At 37.3% G+C, this 19,907-nt stretch overlaps 1 protein-coding gene across 1 annotated transcript in view; it reads left to right on the top strand.

Annotated features, from left to right (window-relative positions):
- Positions 1 to 19,907, top strand: part of LOC131437291 (LIM/homeobox protein Awh-like) — a 64,392-nt gene that overhangs the window by 37,440 nt on the left and 7,045 nt on the right. Inside the window, exon 2 of the mRNA XM_058606539.1 lies at positions 6,343 to 6,524. Within this exon, the coding sequence (XP_058462522.1) occupies positions 6,343 to 6,524 (182 nt within the window). The remainder of the gene's footprint in view (positions 1 to 6,342; positions 6,525 to 19,907) is intronic.

Below are 19,907 nucleotides of genomic sequence, written 5' to 3'. Positions count from 1 at the left end.
GTTGAAAAATTTCGATTCTATTGGTAGTTAAATTATATAAATCCTTTCACAGATCACTGAGCTATGAGCTTTCAAAATACGAGAAAGACAAACGTGCCTTATGAATTATCCTCTTTGATACTCGTTTATACCAAACATTTCAGAAAAGTTTAATTTTGAACTATTTGAGATTATGTCACACAACTGAAAATTTTATCATAAAATTGTGATCATATTTTCGATGTCATGTAGCAAAAATTATGTTGATTCGTTAGATACAACAAGAGATATTCACGATCAAAAACTTATCACTCTCTCAGAGGGTAAATTTTGAAAAGGCGCCTTTTAATAAAGTAAGTAGTATTCAGGACAACATAATATTTACTGTTCGGTTACCGGCACCCTTTTCTTTTAAGCTAATAACCTCTGACTAAGTGCACATCATGCAGATTTCTATACATTAATGGAAAGCTAAAGTCCCTACACTTAAATAAAAATTCACTTTCGATTCACTTGAAAAATCACGTAAAATGGTTTCAAATGTCAAATTGAATATTTTACGTGACGAAAATGAATGTTATACGAACATCACCTAAAATGGATAGAGTCATCACATAAGGTTTACGTGAATTGACTAAACGGCAAACAATCTACGTGAATTTCCAGTGTGAAAAACTCGATTTTGAAAATGGCGAACAGTGGCCCTCGAAGTGTAAGTAGTGTAAATATTTGCGAGAAATGTTATTTAATTACAATTTTTTACTCCATCGACCGGACCATTCCGGTATGAAATTTTCCATGTGTTTGACTGGACCGTGAGCCTGCGTGAGTCCCGTTTACCCGCTCCTGCCGAATGCGCCGTTGGTCCACCGAAAAACGAGTTTAAAATCGGTATGAAGCTAGAGACACTGGAACCATGTAATGCGACTTCAACCTGCATCGGTAGTGTTGTGGGAGTTCTTGGATCTCGACTTCGGTTTCGGTTGGATGGCAGTGACAACAAAAACGATTTCTGGAGGCTTGTCGATTTGAGATACCACGACGTTATTAGTTGCTTTTTAAGCCATTGAAATTATACGTTAATTTTTTGAAATAAATGTTTTATTTTTCATTTCATAGATTTATATAAAAATCTGAAATTTCCCTTTTGACTTTAACCAATATATAAAATAGTAATTCTCTACTGGTATCTAAATTTGATATGAACTAATAGGTACATAAATGTGATATGAACAACAGTACATTACATTTTACATATGAAACACATAACTTTTACTGGATTATGCATTAAACAGCTTGTAAATGCCAGTCCATTAAAACCTACGTGAAAAGTAGGGTGGAAAATATTCACATAACTTTTCACGTAACAATAACATGATTATTATTTTGAGTGTAGCTAACGACTGAACAAGAAACTAATCGATTGAAAAAACTTTTTGATAAATTTAGTAAAGTGATAAATTTTTGCCATTTCGAAAAAGGTGTTCGGTTACCGGCACCCCAAGAAATTTCGCTAAAAATGGAAAAAATGTAAGTAAAAACTGCAATTCTCCAAAGAAAAAACGAAATTTATTCTTTTCGGAAGCATTTTGGACAAAAGTATTCATTGTCTGATGGTGACTTCGCCTTGGCTCTCTTTACCAATGTTTTGGATGGTGGCGCCTTTGGTGTTGATTAGCACGGTCTTCTACCGGCTTCGCGGGATTGAATACGTTACGTCGAATTTATTGGCTTCTTATCCACTAAGCAACGTTTAATGGCATTAATCAGTGCATTAAAGTTCATTTTCCTTGCCTCGGACGATTTGTTTGAAGTCGCATGGCTAACAGAGCCAGAGAACCAAAGAAAAAATGTTGGACCCTATGTGCGGGGTTGGGAATCAAATCCAGGTGGGTTGCGTGAAAAGCATCCACTTACCCATCACGCTATACTCGTCCCAATATGGAAAAATATTGCATATGATGAAGCGACGAATATTGTCGTGAGATGGGAAGCGTTACGTTATGTTAAAGGGTTACAAATCTTATGAGTTATTTTGTGGAAATCATGAATGTTAAAAACCGTTGTATGTTACGACGCGTTACTTTTAAGGAAGGTATTACGAAGCGTTACATGCGTTATTTTTTAGTAAGTTATAGACGTTACGAAGCGTTACATGCGTTATTTTTTAGTAAGTTATAAGTATTACGGAGTGCTACGAAGCGTTACTTTTTTGTGGATCATAGGTGTTACGAAGCGTTACATTTTGTTAGTTATAGGCGTTACGACGCGTTCCATGCGTTACTTTTTAGTAAGGCGTTACGAAGCATTACAAGTGTTACGAAACGTTACATGCGTTACACCTGTAACTTATAACTACAACTACAATTTACTTTTTAGTAAGTTACTAGTGCTACGAAGCGTTATTTGTGTTACTGTTTTGTAAGTTGATTAGAAGAAGAATTAGGTACATAAGTAATCTTCTTTAACATTCTTTCTTATCTGAGGGCCCCTCCCGAAACGAGATCCTAGATACGGGCCAGGTGATTATGCCTTTCTTATATTTTTTTTATAAGTGGTACTATTTGATTGTAATTGAGGAACAGGACAAATTTTACATCCACTTATGTAACCATAATTAATTTGTATCTATGTTTGTAAAAATTGAGGTACCTGCTTCTGGTAAAATGGAGTGATTTCTGGTTTGGAGAATACGATCACTTTTCCGGTAACTGTAACTAAGATTTGGCATACCCGAAATCATTGGATTTGGTCATGAACTAACCAGACCTGCCCAACTGATGATTTATATGACATCCTGAAGTACTTTGCACGATTTTTCTGTGCCATGTATAAAACACGTTGTTGAATTAATTTTTTTTACCCTTATCAGCCTGTAATTCCGGAGATGTATTCGGATAAAATTCGACAGGGTTCTTAGGAATAGTGTGACCTTTCATTTGAACCTAAGTAGTGAAAATTGGTCGAGCGGTTCTTGAGAAAATTGAAATATTTTGATTTTCATCTCCTGCACAAAATGTCATGAAAATAGATGCTGTACACAGATTTTTTTTGTGCATATGAAAATCATTAAACGCTCAAAACTCCTTTTACTGTGGTAGAGAGGAAAAGTAATTTCCACAAAAATGTCAATATCTCCTTCAATAATGGACGGATTTCAACAAACTATGGCTTGTTTGAAAGGTATGAGATTTCTAAATATTGGACTCTGTTTTGTTTTTGAAGTCAATTGTGACCGATATTGTCAAAAAATTGAAAATTTTGACGTAAAACTTGGTATAACTCAAAAAGTAAACAACGGGTCAAAGAACGAAAACAATAGCGTTATGGCTGATAGAAAGACCTTCCATTTGCAACTAGTCCGATCAAAATCGGTTCAGCCATCTCTGAGATCTCCGCCTCTTTATTATGTACTTATATACTGACACACACACGGACATTTGCTCAGTTCGTTGAGCTGAATCAATTGATATATGACACTCGGCCCTCCCTCGGATTTTTTTCCAAAGTTTGAATTTTCAGAGTTATGCGGTTTTTTTTTATGCAAAGTTTCAGAGTTATCCGCTTTTTAATGCGAATATTCAGAGTTATGCTGTACGTAAACCCTTCTTAATCCTCCTAGAGGTGTGATAATGCCTTTCTCTTCTTTCATAACAGTCTCATGAAAATATATTTCATACTTTTATTAAATAATTTCGGATACTAATTTTGACACCAATTGATTCAGATTGATTCGAGTAGTTCACAAAAGCATGCTTCAGTGTTTATTTCACACAGACAGCATCTATTTTCCAAACTAGTGCTTGACATTTGCGTTGCCTATTTGTATGAGAAGAGTTATGCTAATCTAAAAAACCTGTTTTAATCCACCTAGTGGTGTAATGATGCCTTTCTCATGTACACATAATATTGTGATATTCTATTCAAAATTTTTCTCTTCGATTTTTGAAAGGAACCAAGAGATTGTTTGTGCATAACATACAGAATAAAACAGTGCTTTGATTGCGTAAGTCATCCTTAAGAAAACGAAGTGGGTTCACTATTATATGCCCTTCCGGCACCGGTATAATCAAAGGCGGTTCGTACGGCCACCAACTAACATGATATACAAACTCTACTAGTACGCACTCTAAATTACGATTTAAATGTTTGTTGCATCCGAAAATATTTTAAGTGGCGGTGTACAATATAGAACACACTTTTCCCTATAATTCCGGAACCGAAAGTCGGATCCGGATGAAATTCAGGAATTCCGTATGGAACCGGAAGACCTTTCATTTGGATCTAAGTTTGTGGAAATCGGTCAAACCATCGCTGAGAAAAGTGAGTGAGATCTATTTTGGTACATATGACCACTATTTCCGATACTTCCGGAACCGGATACCGGGAACCAGGATAGTCGGAATCGGTTTGTTTAGTTGCCTACTGATAATGACTATCGATTTGTGTAGTTTTGAGACCAGTTTAGAATCTTTTTTACGTTTTTTGTTTCGCCGGTTTAAATGACGGTGTACAATATTGAACACACTTCACCTTATAATTCCGGAACCGGAAGTCGGATCCGGATGAAATTCAGGAATTCCGTATGGGACCTCGAGACCTTTCATTTGAATCTAAGTTCGTCAAAATCGGTTCAGCCATCTCCGAGAAAACGTAGTGTGATTATTTGACACATACACACACACACACACACGCGCGCGCGCGCGCTCATATTTGCTCAGTTTGTCGAGTTGAATCGATTGGTATGTAAGACTCGGCCATCCAGGCTTTATAAAATTATACTAATGTTTCTGTGATTTGTGAACTTTTTTTTTATTTATGAAAAAGGTTAAAAATGTTCCGGTCACTGAAAATAGGAAAAGATAAACATCTGCTATTGTGGCCTCTTACGACATGGAAGCAGGAACCTAGTGAATCTACTCTTAGCTACGCGGTCTCTACGCTGGTCTTGCCCGGCGAATGATAGTAGGTATTGTCAATCTCCTATTGGACCCTAGTCCCTTACAGTCTTAGTAGAAAGCTTTTCAAAGCGAAACTCCGACATAATTTTATTGTTCCTTGTGGACTGATACGAAATCTGTATCTATCCAGAATACGAATCTAAAATAGTTGAATCAATAGAGAATATTTTTTTTCGCTTCTCTCTTTAGTACAGGTCAAACGACCACCAACTAACTAATTATTACGTAACTGTTGTCCGTCAAAGCCCTCAATAAAATGCAACCAGCTGCTATTTTTTCTAAATACGGCACACTCCCAAAACTTACAAATCTTTGTACGTTATCAATACACCCAGAAGCAATAAATCAGTTGAAAATACTGACTCTAGCGCCAGATTTCAGCTGTTTCTTCTCTTGTTCAATTCGTTGATCGGAATGTCCGTTTACCTCCAGGAATCGACCCAAACTAACGCCGATAATGTGCGTGAATCCTCAACACAACACAAGCGACAACAATCGTGCCTAGCAAAGTGTGACCGTCGGACAAATTCAGCCCCCTTGTTCACGGTTTAACAATTCGCAGACAGACACCTCAAAAACTCATTACATTGTTGAAAATCACCCTCTGCGTTCGAACGTTTAAACGATTTTGAATAGCCAGAAAAGCCACACTCTCATCTGCGGTTGTATGCACTCTCACACTTCGTCCCTTCGCTTGTCCTTTCGAAGTATGTATCTATCCTCCATCGTACCATTCATCATCCGATGGTCGAAAATGCATTCAGAACTGCACTGCCAAAAAGGTGCACTTCAGTCTACGCCGCGCTGAAGATGCATCCCGCAGGGTGTCGATTGTGCGTCAACGTTTCTGTTCCGAAATTTATGACTTTTTGAAGTGACTGTCGCTGTGGGTATGGCAAAGTTAGTGCAAACTATATAAGCATGAAAAATGTAATTGAGTGCTTTTCGATGGGCTTGGCTTCTTCCCTAAAGTGAGTGGATTCTGCCTTTTCCGATGTGACATTCAGGTGGGCCCGAGGGGTCGGAGCAGTTGTTGTTGTTGTTGTTGTCAATGCCGTACGGCTAGAGTTTATGCGTTGTCTAGACTTAATTAACAACACTTGGAAGATTGAAAAGATTTTTTCCAGGCATTAGTAATAAGTTTTGCAGAATCTATTAGGATGTCATCTGATGTATGTTCAATTAACAAATGCTCACAAAAGTAAAAGGAATCGTGATCGGAATAAACTTTGCAGTGGAAAAAATAATTACAGTTCATAACAAAATTTCCATGATATTTCATTTTAAATTGTTTCACATTTATTTTTTATTCGATCATTTAGTTATTGTAAACTATTACATATGCTACAAAAATTCTAGAGCTCTCTCATAATCCTCGTTTCCAAATTGGATTTCCTTGCAGAAAGAACTACGCTCCTGCACGGCATGCGGTGAGCCCATCTCAGACAAGTACCTGCTAGACGTTGGCGGTTGCTCCTGGCACTCGGCGTGCCTTCGGTGCTGCATCTGTCATACCCCGCTCGACCACCAGCCGTCCTGTTTCTTGAAGGAACAGCAAATCTACTGTAAGGCCGACTACGCAAAGTGAGTACCTCTTGCCGATGGAGAAAAAAAAACAATCGTTGAAACATATAACGGTCTAGACTTGCAAAAACGAAAAAAAAAATTACATGGCGAAACATTGACTAATCTAATTTAACTAATTAATTCATACTTTGAGAGATGAAAGGCAAAAAGGAAAACAAAATATGGGTGGCATGCAAGACTCTGCTCAGTTTAGATCGCAGGGACAGGCCAGAGTGTTGATATCCGGTAATTATGTAAAAAAAAATCATCATCAGCCCTGGCACCTCGGGTATCAAAATGGCACCCGAAAAATGCATAAACGATAAACACATAAATAATACGCTTTACATGCACAATTAAACCCAATTAAGCATTTTGGGCGGGGGGAAACTTGATAAATAGCCGGATGCCGATGCATAATTATTTGATGAAAAAGAGTTCTGTTTGCACTGTTTGAATAGTAAGCAGTACAACAAATGTGTTGAAAGATCTCGGCTTGTTTCCGAATTCTAAGCTAATAATTGCAATGAACAAATTGTTGAATTTGTGGGTTAATTGAATGTAAATCACTGCTGTCACGGTCTGTTGGTTCCGACATGAAAATTATTCCAGCTTGTTACAGTTGGAGTGAATTCCATTATAGATATGAAGATCTGCTTGTTTTATAAATTTATAAGTGAGAAGACTTCTTGCGTGTAGATTTTTAGCATTATCAATGAGTTGAGATATCTAGAAAAGTACTATCATATATCTTCATCTATCTTTTTGGTAAGATTAATGCAAATTGCGTGCCGGTAAAAAAAATGAAATCATGAAACATTGTCTTCTCATGAGATAATGCCTATTATTCGTAGTTTCATAAGCGAAATGATTTATATCATTAAAATTCTCATGGGAGATGAATTATTGTTCGTTCAAAGACTGTCCCAGAAAGTATGAACGCAACCAACAACCGCTGCCATTTCGCAATGGTTCAGAATCTGTCAATTTTTATGGCTGCGTCCTGTTGTTTACACTCTTCTCTAACCACTTGTGCAGTTGTTTATTCGTTTTCATTAGTTTGTTTCGAAATGCGTGGACTTTCAGCAGAACAACGTCGAAAAATTGTGTACGAATGGTGCACAGAACGCGGACTGTCACTGAGAAAGATAGTAAAAATGGAAGGAGTAAGTGAAAAAGCCGTACGAAATGCAATCAGGAAGTTCCTTTGAGGATAAACCGAAAACGGGTCAAAAAAAGGTCCTGCTAACCCTCAGTTGGATAAACGTATACTGAAGGCGTTCGAGCAAAAGAAGGAGGTTTCAGTTCGGGATGTGGCCAAAAAAGTGGGCACTTCGAAGTCAAATGTTCTTCGTGCTAAAGATCGTTTGAATCTTCGAACCTATAAGAAGCAGAAACAACCAAAATGTAGTCCGAAACAAGAAGCATCGATCAGGCCGAGAGTTCGAAAGCTGTACAATACGATTCTTGCTGGAAATTTGAACTGCATAATCATTACATACGTGAAACTCGATTACAAATCCTTTCCGGGACAACAATATTATACGGTGTGAGAAGGGCAAGTGTTAAACCAGTCCGATACATCGATTGAAGTCGAAAAATTTTGTAAGAAAGCTATGGTATGGCAAGCAATTTGTAGCTGTGGTAAGATTTCGAAACCCTTCATCACCACTGCTTCAAAGAACAGCGAAATATACATCAAGGAATGTTTACAAAAACGACTTCTACCCATGATTCGAAGCCACAAGGATCCTGTTGTCTTCTGGCTAGATCTTGCTTCTTGCCACTACTCAAAATCAACGGTAGAATGGTATACTACCAAAAATGTCACTTTCGTGTATCTTAGGAAACATGTCTCGGCAGCCGAAACCATTCAACAGTTCGAAAAAGATTGGAAAAAAGTGTCAAAACTTGTTGCCAAGAAGTCTGTACGGAATTTAATGAGGAACGTTCGCAAGAAGGTGCGCCAGCTAGTCTACAATGGCTAAGTAGCAAATGTTGAGAATAATATTCTGTTGTTGTAGTCTAATATTATCAGTATATCGAATAAAATTTGAATATCTAACACTTGTGAATTATTTACAGCGAAATCAAAGTGCGTCCATACTTTCTGGGACAGTCTTTAATGCAAGGCAATCATTCGTCCCTTTATTTCTACGGAAGCCAAACTGAGTATCTGACATCAAACCGTTTGTCTCGACCCAAGTGTCGAGACGTCGTAGAATAATTGTTTCAAACAATTTTCTGATGCAGGACAATATCGCAATGGGTCTATATGAGTTGTGATTGGAAGCTGGTTTCCCCGGCTTTTGAACGGCGATAACTTTCACTTGCCTCCAGTCAGGTGGAACAATATTTTGCTCAGGAAACTTGTTGAAATAATCAAAACAGTCATGTGCACTTCTGCACAAATCGGTACCCACGAGGTACCAAAACCAAATTGACTTGTTGAACAATTCCATCAAACGTCTTTTTGCGAGGTCGGGCAGATTCTTCACCAAGTTGAATTAAATTCTGTCCAACCCAGGAGCGTTTCCAAAAAGGTGAAACCATCAACCCTTACAAAGGAACAAAAAGTATTCAAAACAACACTACTCCGGTCTTAGGAAGTAATGACATCGAAGCTGCACCATCCACTAACTATGTGAACACATCTTCAATATCACAGAACATAAATACATCTACAGTATCACAGGACATGAGTACAGACAGCCAATTCGAAATTGATCCAATGCGTCCTCCAATTGTACGTCTTACTTCACAATCTGCAAATGGCGACGAACGCTTCTTGAAAGCAAGACTTCGTGACCCGAAAATAATGCACGTCGTCCGTCTGTATTTGTCATACATGAAAAATCAACAATCTACAGTATGCATCGAGGGTATGACACCAACTAGTATAAAAATGCTATTAGCATCAGAAGGCCTTCCAACAACACCTGACCACCTTCTACGAATCTTCATCGAAGTGCATCAGGAATATGGAATGAAACCTAAGGAAGCGCAGGCCGACCTGGACTCTTATGGGAAATTTTTGACAAGTGAACACATCCGCCGACTCCAACTAATCCGGGAAGCCGAACACAATTTTACAAGGCCGAATTTTCGGAAATAACGACGCCCTCTGACGAAGGAATAGAAACAGGAATTAGTAATTTAAGTATTCCAGAATTCTCAAAAACTTCTTCGCTTCATAGACAAAATGTGACTGAAATTTTGGTCTATTGCCAAAATTTCAACCGCATGAAAAGCCCGGCCAAAATGAAAGAAATTCATCAAAATTTAATAACCTCCTCTTTCGACGTAATCCTTGGAACTGAAAGCAGCTGGGATGAAAGTGTTAGAAGCGAAGAAGTATTTGGAAATAATTTTAACGTATTCCGGCACGACCGAAATTTATCTCTCTGTCAGAAAAAATCTGGAGGTGGAGTCCTCATAGCCATAAACTCTTGCTTTACTTCTGAAGAAATTATTACTCCTAAATATAAAGAATTTGAGCATGTATGGGCCAAAGTCTCAATATTGGGAGAAGAACATATTTACTGCTCTGTCTACTTCCCACCCGAAAATGCGAACAAATTCTCTTTTGAATTATTCTTTCAATCTTTAGACACAATTATTTCGAATATGGAACCCGAAGTAAAGCTACATATTTTTGGCGACTTCAATCAACGTAATGCGGACTTCATTTCTGACATTGAAAATGAATCAATCTTACTCCCAGTCGTTGGAGAAAACAAAACATTGCACTACTTTTTCGACAAAATTTCTAATTTTGGCCTACATCAAGTAAACTCCGTAAAAAATCAACAAAATGCATATTTAGACCTTCTTTTCACAAATTGCACAGAAGACTTTTGTGTGAACGCATCAAACCTGCCATTATGGAAAAATGAAGCATTTCACACCGCAATTGAATATTCATTATTTACACACAATGCATCCCTTCCCTACGACTTGGAATATGAGGAAGTGCCGGAATACAATAAAATTGACTTTGAAGAAGTCAAGTGTAGACTAAGTATAGTACATTGGCGGAACATACTGAATTCAGAAGGAAATGTCGACGTCGAAGTAAACAAATTCTATCACAATATAAACAAAATATTAGCCGAAACTTTGCCTATGAAAAGAAGAAGAAAAATTATAACAGACAATTACCTGTATGGTTCAATTTACAACTAAAATATTTGAAAAATAGAAAACAAAAAGCACACAACACTTACAAACAAAAAAAAGGTGACGCTCATCTTCAAAGTTACTTAAACCTATGCAATCAACTCAAAATAGCCATTAACACAGCACATGAAGAATACAACCGCAAAATTGAAAACGAAATAAAGACTTGTCCTAAGAACTTTTTTAACTACACAAAAACTAAACTAAAAAGCAACAATTTTCCATCTCAAATGCACCTCGACGAACATGTAGGGAAAAATAGTACAGAAATCTGCAATCAATTTGCAAATTTTTTCCAAGAAGTATATACATTCAGAAACTGACCGTGACCGTGAATACTTCTCTTTCATACCTGCATTTTCTAGCTCCATCTCTGTAAACTATCTATCAGAACATGACATTTCGACAGCACTGAAAAACTTAGACGCCTCGAAATGGCTTGGACCTGACAGTATACCACCAATATTCTTAAAAAATCTTGCTGAAGAACTTACACTACCACTACAACTACTTTTTAACTTATCACTTAATAAATGTACTTTTCCTAAAGCATGGAAATCTTCCTTTCTTGTACCAATATTTAAATCTGGTGCAAAATCTAACATTCGGAACTACCGTGGAATAGCCATTATCTCATGCATTCCAAAATTATTTGAAAAAATTGTAAACGAAAAACTTTTTCATCAACTTAAAAATGTAATAACAAACAAACAACATGGCTTTTTTAAAGGCCGCTCAACTACAACAAATCTTTTAGAATTTATGACATTCACTCTGAATGCAATGGACGCCGGCAACTACGTAGAAACCCTTTACACTGACTTTAGCAAAGCCTTCGACCGTATTGACATACCTTTACTTCTACACAAACTACAAAAATATGGCATAAAACATACTCTTCTTGAATGGCTCAAATCATACTTAACGAATCGTGTACAGGTAGTCCGCTTCCAAAACATTTTGTCTGAACCAATTAATGTAACATCTGGCGTACCTCAGGGTTCTCACTTAGGGCCTCTCCTTTTCATTTTACATATAAACGACATTTCCTTCATACTCAAAAATCTGAAAGTGCTTATATATGCAGACGACATGAAAATCTTCATGGAAATAAAAAATATCAACGACGCTGTAATATTCCAGAACGAAATCAATCTATTCTACATTTGGTGCTGCAAAAGTCTACTCCAACTTAATGTAAAAAAATGTAACTCAATAACTTTCAGTAGGAAAAATGAAACTATACCCACAAACATACATCTAGGAAATCAACTTGTAGAAAAATGTAAAATTGTAAGAGATTTAGGCGTAATCTTAGACTCCAAGCTCACTTTTGTGGAACACTACAATACCATAATCAATAAAGCAAATAGCATGCTGGGCTTTATTAAACGCTTCAGTCATAACTTTCAGGACCCATACACAATAAAATTATTATACACTACATATGTCAGACCTATTTTGGAATATTGCAGCCTAGTATGGAATCCATATAATATTATTCACGAAGAACGCATCGAATCTATTCAAAAACAATTTCTTTTATACGCACTTCGTAAATTAAACTGGACAGCATTTCCTCTACCATCATATGAAGCACGCTGCATGCTCATCAATATACAAACACTTAAAGAACGCCGCGACCTTGCAATGCTTTATTTTATCAGCGACATTATTTCTCAACGCATTCAATCACCTTCTTTATTATCGCAACTAAATTTTTATACACCTAGCCGTCAATTACGAACCAGGAAATTATTTTTAGAAAGAAACACTAGAACAAATTATGCAAAATACAGTCCAGTCAATCGAATAATGCGCCATTACAATCAATACTGCGAACATCTTGACCTTACTATGTCAAAAAATCAAATCAAATCTCAGCTTTGTCGTAGAAATAATGCGTAGTATGTAAGTGAACATTGTAAACAATTTATATGTAGTCTACATTTGCTTGACGAAATAAATAAATAAATAAATAAATAAATAAATAAATAAATAAAATAAATATTGTTACAAGACATGAGTGCTATGGAAAATTCCATCATTGAAAGGGGCTATCAATGGAACCATTATTTGGAAAAGACTCCCTAATAATGCTATGCGTAGGAACAGAATCTGGGCAAACTTTCCTCGCAAAATCAAATATCCATCGGTTCGAGTATTCCTCACTCTCATTTTCCACGTTACGATTCCTCATTCGTCTGGCCGTATTCCAAAGAGCGCGAATTGAGGTTTCTCTTGACAAACCTTCGGCAAAATGTCTCCAATAGCTACATTTCTTGGCCCGAAGTATGCTCTTGTATTTGGTTTCTAAAATCAAGAATTTTTCAAAATTCTGAGGAGTTCCTCCTCCTCGTTTTAAAAACATTTTGAAAGCATTTTGTTTCGTGTTTTTAGCTTCTGAGCACTCTTTATCCCACCAAGAGTTTGGAGGCCTTCTGTTAGACGATGGGCCAAGAAATCGTTTAGTTTGGCTTGTTCTGCGGCCTCCAGAATCGAACAAACGAGGAAGTCATGTTCTTCAATTGGGGGAGCTCTTCCATTGAGTTCAAGGTTCTTGAGATACTACTTCGGTATTTAATCCAGTCAATATTTTTTGTCAAATCATATGGAATGTTAACTGAATTAGCAATGCCTTTGTTACTGCTAATAGAGATGATGATCGCTACCGTGTAAATCAGGAAATACTTTCCAGGTGCAAACTAGTCGAATTGAAGACGAGTAAAGAGATAAATCTAATGCACTTGGACGTGCAGGAGGTCTCTGGATCCGTGTCATGCAACCAATATTTAATACCGTCATGCTAAAATTGTCGCAAATATTATATATTAAAGATGATCTGCTATCATTGGAAACGGAACCTCACATAATTCTGTGCGAATCGAAATCTCCCAGAATCAATCGTGGAGCAGGGATCCACTGATTTGATTGAATCGACTTCAAAAATAATTGTTTTGAGAAACTCGATTCGAGATACATATTGCCAGCCCAGGGCAAGTCAGTAAATCTGATACCATGCTCATAATTAAACTGTTGAACGGATTTTTCGTACAATTTAAATTAAAATGTTGTCCATCATATAATATTTCAGTAAGCATTTATTTTCATTTACTGTTGGTCTAACACGGCAACGCTTCAAACCAAGCACGATTGAGTTTTGTCACGAAAATTTGATCTTTCGACACCTTTTGTTCGTTTCGTTTGATTTGCTCATCTCGAATTCGTCTTATTGTCTAAAGTAAAACATAGGCCAAATGGCTCGATTGGTACATTTCCCTGATTATTTTCTGATTATTGTTTTTATTTCAAAATCGAATGGGAAAGAGTATTTTCATGTCCGGAACACTATTTGTTTCTGTTGGTAATGCTATAATGATTTTATTTCTACTTTCAAGCTGGGTTAAATAAGGTCCTCGATTGATATTTTTTTGTGTATCAGATATTTCCAACATAATTTATTTTTAATATGATATATGTTCAAACATACTGCTTCATCCTGTCCAACTTATTAATAAAACATACCCACTGCATATTAATTCGCTGAAATCAATTTGACAGCGATTTTCACATGTGGCGTGCGGACGGTACTGGAATTTTAATTACTCTACCTTTGCCAAGATACTTCTCTTGAAGCTCTGGTTACTTTTGGTTTTGCTTTTTGCTTATACCGTTGCTTGTATCCTCCGGACTTCTCAATGAACGGGTATGTGCCTGGAACTGGCAAGAAAATAATAAATATCGACATATTTTTTCACGCGCCAGAAGAACGTTAACATGCAACAAGCATGTAACCATGCTTACAACACGAAACCGAGTGAGCTCAGAGCGCAGCAGACAAGCTGAAACTGAGAAAGACGAATCGGGCACATAACTACATACATTTCCGTTTGCATTTTCTTGGTTTTTTTGTTTTTGTTCGAGAAAATAAACTACTGCTTTTACAGCATATTTCGAATATCAGCAATCGGGATGGCACTTTGCGAAAGCGTTTATCAGTGGAAAATATTCCGAAAGAAAAAGGTAGGCAGTACATTTGGATATTTTGTGTAGGGCTCATGTCATCTATTCGGGAATCAAATGTTTCATTTAGTTATTCCAATTGGGAAATGTTTCCTTTCCAGATGCCTAGGTTTCCTTTATCGGGCAAGTTAGACAGCTTACATCGTTGTGACACGAATTCGATAAGAATTGAGTGATTTCAGCATCCCATTGATCACCTCCAGTCCAATGGGAACAGCAGCAGCTGGCCAACATCTCGGTGACCCGCAAACCGGTAGCGCTCAGCAGCCAAATGGAAGAGCAATAAAATTCATTATCTTGGAAGACACTTCGACACGACTTTTGTTCTCACAGTTTGCCCCTGCTGGTGTTGAATGGATCCCACTCCGGATCTCCACCGCTGGAGCAAGGAGGTGGCATGGTGCGAAGCTTGGAGAACGAGAAAATTCATCTCTTCCGCGCTTGGGCATCCTTGTAGCTGTCGCTACCATGGGGAGCAGTCACAATCACCACCGGGAGCATTCGCGTGTAACATGAGCAGACAAATTATGCACATAATCTGGAAAATATCTCGAAATTTATCATTCCTTCGTCACCACCGTCACTGTTCTCGAGTACTGCGCTGCGACTGTCCGTCGCATGTTTCCCTGAATGCCTACATGCGGTAGGCAATCGTGAATCAGCACAGCAACTGCAACGCTGGACGCTACGATAAAGATGTGACGCGCGAGATGCTGTTCAGATCTTGATCGCATGACCATCACGCAGGCGAATGTCGCCGAGTGTAGCGTGAAGTGGAGCGTTGAATTCTGCGTGAGCACTCTGCTTTTCCAAACTACACTGTAACGGGTTCGGTAGATCTGGGTTTCGTTGAACGAATTTGTTAATTTTGAAGTAGTTATGAACACATGAACATAACACATGCAAACACAGGACATATCAGCATGTTGCCAGTTATATTTTTGAAGTAACATCAGTTACGAAACATAAACGCTTTAAGTCTTTGATAGGTTTTTAGCATTGAGCTGTTGTAGCATTTTTGCACCAGATTCTGCCAGATAGTTTTGTACATATTTGAAAGTTTTTTTTTTAATATCTTCAGTTTAGTAACAGTTTCCTCTTTTGTGCATACTGAGTAACTTTTCCAGTTTATTTCAGTTTTCCCTCAATAAATGTTCAATTTTTCTCGATCAGGTGAAATTGAAGGTAATCGGGTGATCCTTTTCGATGAAATCCACCCTGGTGTCACACTGAAATATCTCTCGAATGCAGTGCAGAGCACGGAAAGACCGAAATCAGCATATTGGCGAAAAAATTAGTTGATTTTCTGATTTTAGTTAGTTATTTATTGAGACAACTAAAAAAAATTTTCTTTGCTAGTCTAGATTTTTTTTAATTCTCATTCCCTTAATAATAATAAAATATTTGTTGAAATGGCTATTTTTTAGTTCAATTCACGAATTCAACGTGCTGTCATTTCTTAGCTAAGGCACATTTTATTTCCAATCAACTAATTTTTTAGTTGAATTAGAGAAATAAAACATTGTTTTCAACCAACATAAATGGTTGAATTGGCTTCTGCAATTTGCAACTATATGGCGCACTGTCACTGAAAAAACGTTAGCACCGTAATGACTACTAGCCACTAGATGGCACACTACTACCGAAAAAAATTTCAGTCGTGGTTGTCTTTTCTATATTGGCAGCTGAGCTGAGGTAGATCGCCCGTAGTTGCACTTCGTGATTGACCGAATGAGTGAAAATGTGAACTAAGAAAATGAAGCTTGGGAGAAGCAAATCATTTCCACTGTACATACCCAAACTTTTTATTAAATGATCAATAACGACGCTGGCTACGACCAAAGGCTGTGCTACTGAGGGAAAAGAAGGAATGTTAGTCCGATACTCGTTGTTGGGTACCACTGTATCTCCACAAGCATCACGGGATAGGAGATTAGTTAGCAGGGAGGGAAAGAGATCCAGATATGTTTTGGTAAACAATATGATCTCAACAAAACCTGATTTTCGATACTCAGTAGAAATATAATAAGTAAGAAAAATATAAAATATCTCCAAGCAACTATCGCACCAGTATTCCTTTTCTCCTGCTCGCTCTGCTGTCAGCAATGCGAGATGAAACACGACCATTGAAAGAATAAAATAAAAACGCTCGCGAATGGGTACGCTGCAGACTAACCCTAGACCTTCAGTCTGAATGACACGATCGACTTGTAAACTTTCACACATTCCACAGAAATCCGACAACACCGACAATGTTTGCAGACGGCGCTTCGGACTGGTTAAAATCGTTGAATTTTGGGGCGGGAAACTCACAGTATCCGTCGCTTGAGCATTTTCAGTCTTTGCGAATCAACACTATTCAAAAAATAGTACTCTCGCCACTAAACACACACTTACCACACCTGCACTGTCACTCAAAATAACTATTTCAACCAAATTTTTAACTATACGTATCCAACAACAAATTGAAACTATACTTTTTTGAGAGCAACACCAGGATACCGCATCGCACTCCCAGTGATGCCAAATCTCCTCTCACTTTGCGAAATCGATTCACTCACTGAAAACTTTGAGTACTCGGAAAACAAAAACCGAATACATGTAGTTCACCGGACGGCGTGGCCCGGAAGGTTCGAAGATACAAAAAACATCATTTGACATATACAATTAGAGTGCAACATTCGGAACTTACTCCACTGTTCCGCGTGAAAACATTAATACGCACAATCGCTTCAAATGCGCACAAATTCTGAATAAATACACTTTTCACTAAGAATTTACGTCATTTTTACAGGGGCTACCACGTTTGGCATAAAGTCGTTTGGCATAATACCGTTTGGCATAACGCCGTTTGGCATAACGCCGTTTGGCATAACGCCGTTTGGCATAACGCCGTTTGGCATAACGCCGTTTGGCATAATAGTTATTTGGCATAATGGTTATTTGGCATAATGGTCATTTGGCATAACAGTCATTTGGCATAACAGATGAACATGCTGCTCAATGGAAATTGTTTTTATTTACTGAAATTTTGTAAGGTCTAATGAGGCTACGCCACAGACTAACAGATAGGACACTCAAATTAGATTCTTCAATCATTTTAACGGTCATTTCGAATATTCATTTAGTTGGGACAGTACATGCATATGTCATGATGTCGCCACGTTGCCGTATCAAAAAATCCTGTCTGTCATCTAGACTGTATTTATTATTTTAATTTACCAACAGAGTTGCCATTTATACAGAATTACCTGTAATGTATTGATTCGTATACGTCCATGCGAATTTCTTGCAGGATACAGATTTAATACATATTGCCAAAACTATATACATAGTTGTGCCTACTTCTCATCCTCAAACGCAATGCAAAATCGAACCCGTTTTGCTACAACATTTACTTGCTTCTGGTCGACCGCCACTTAATTTCGGATGAAAATTACCAACACAATAAAAAATAATCTAGATGAGCAACGTTGAGAAAAATAAATGGTTACCTTCCAACATCGCTGAAAAAGTTAAATATATTATCAACGTAATCCAATAATTTATTGTGATGATTCATTTTCAAATATTATGTTGAATTCAGGCATCCCTGCAAACAGCTGATCGGTGTTGACAAACGAGGGGAAACCAACTAGTAAAAAAAACTTTCACATAACACAAGGGGTGTACCGATAGTAAATAGTTCGCGCAGTACAATATAGGTGGAACTAGTGCATCACGAAAAATTATTTTTATAAGAATTTACTCATACTGTCATGTCTGTTAGTCTGTGGCTACGCCTCATCGTTTTTAATGACCTGCTGTCCGACCTCGCTATCGCTCGTTCGGACCTAACTGAGGGATAGCTCCTAGCTTTGGGTAATCCGGGCAAACGCCCGCAACTAGACGCCGGCGCACTCGCGGCCTTCGGCCGTCTCGACTTGAATCATCTATGACGAACAGAAGATTGTGCTAGCACTAAGTGAGTTGCTTATATAAAATGACAGAGTGCTATTTACTACAAAATTTTAAAAATAAAAAATAATAATGCTATTTTACGTAATATCGTTCGAGTTTTACTTGCAAAACATCACTCTATCGAAAAATAAACGAAAATTTACATTAGAATAATATATTACGAATCCAATTATTATTATGACAAATGGCATTATGCCAAATGACCATTATGCCAAATGGCCATTATGCCAATTAACTGTTATGCCAAATAACCATTATGCCAAACGGCGTTATGCCAAACGGTATTATGCCGAATAACCTTATGCCAAACGGGCCGCCCCCATTTTTACATATCGGTTCAGAGATTTATATATGGACATATCGTAACACATGCGAAAAACATCAAAACAATTTGCAAGCTGTTTCAAAAAGACTATCTTTTTTAGCTTTTTGATGGATTGTTTTGCTTTGACACTTCTCATGAGTTTTTGGTTAATAAACTTGTTAATATAACCAATTTCATTTTGGTTTTTTTTGTGCTGTCCTTCAGCAATGATGGTGATAGATAAATAGAAACAAATTTTCTGATTTTAATAACAAAATTAGTTGTCAATGAGAATTTCGCGTTGGATTGAAATATTGCTGGGTTGTGTCCAGGATATTCGCCAACTAAACACATTCTCTAGAAATAGGAGTTTTTTCAGCAAAGTAAATTCCCAATTTTAACTAATTTCATAGTTATTTTGGAAATTTTGTTGTTAAAATCAACTAATTCAAAAACAGTAATGCGAATTAGGCGCAGAGCTAATTTCGGTCGTTCCGTGAGACAATCGTTTAACCGAATAGTCTGTAAGTCTGCAGATTTCTTATGAGGACTGCAGATATTTTCTCATCTTCGAGTTTTTGAAGTTATATAGATACTTGACATAAGTTGCAAATCTTTGATATTGACTTGACTATTTGTTTGTATCGTAGATTCTATGAAACATTTTTCGTTCGTAGAATTTTGAAACCTGGCCTGCAGATATTTGGAAATTTGATATGCAAGGTACAATTCAAAAGTTCCAGAACTTTTTAAACAGCCCGGCTCCAAGTATCATTCAAACATTTGAATATATATATACGCTGAGATATCGTGCTAAATGTGACAGTATATTTGTAGTGTCAGTCGGATTATGAGCATCGAAGAAAGAGCCAACATTAAGTTTTATTTTAAACTTGGTAAAACTTTTACCGAAACTCATCAAATTATGAAACAAA

Source organism: Malaya genurostris, chromosome 3 (assembly GCF_030247185.1).
Source record: "Malaya genurostris strain Urasoe2022 chromosome 3, Malgen_1.1, whole genome shotgun sequence".
In the NCBI taxonomy this organism is placed as follows: Eukaryota; Metazoa; Arthropoda; class Insecta; order Diptera; family Culicidae; genus Malaya; species Malaya genurostris.
Note: the sequence above shows the minus strand (reverse complement) of the source record. Positions and strands in the feature narration are given on the sequence as shown.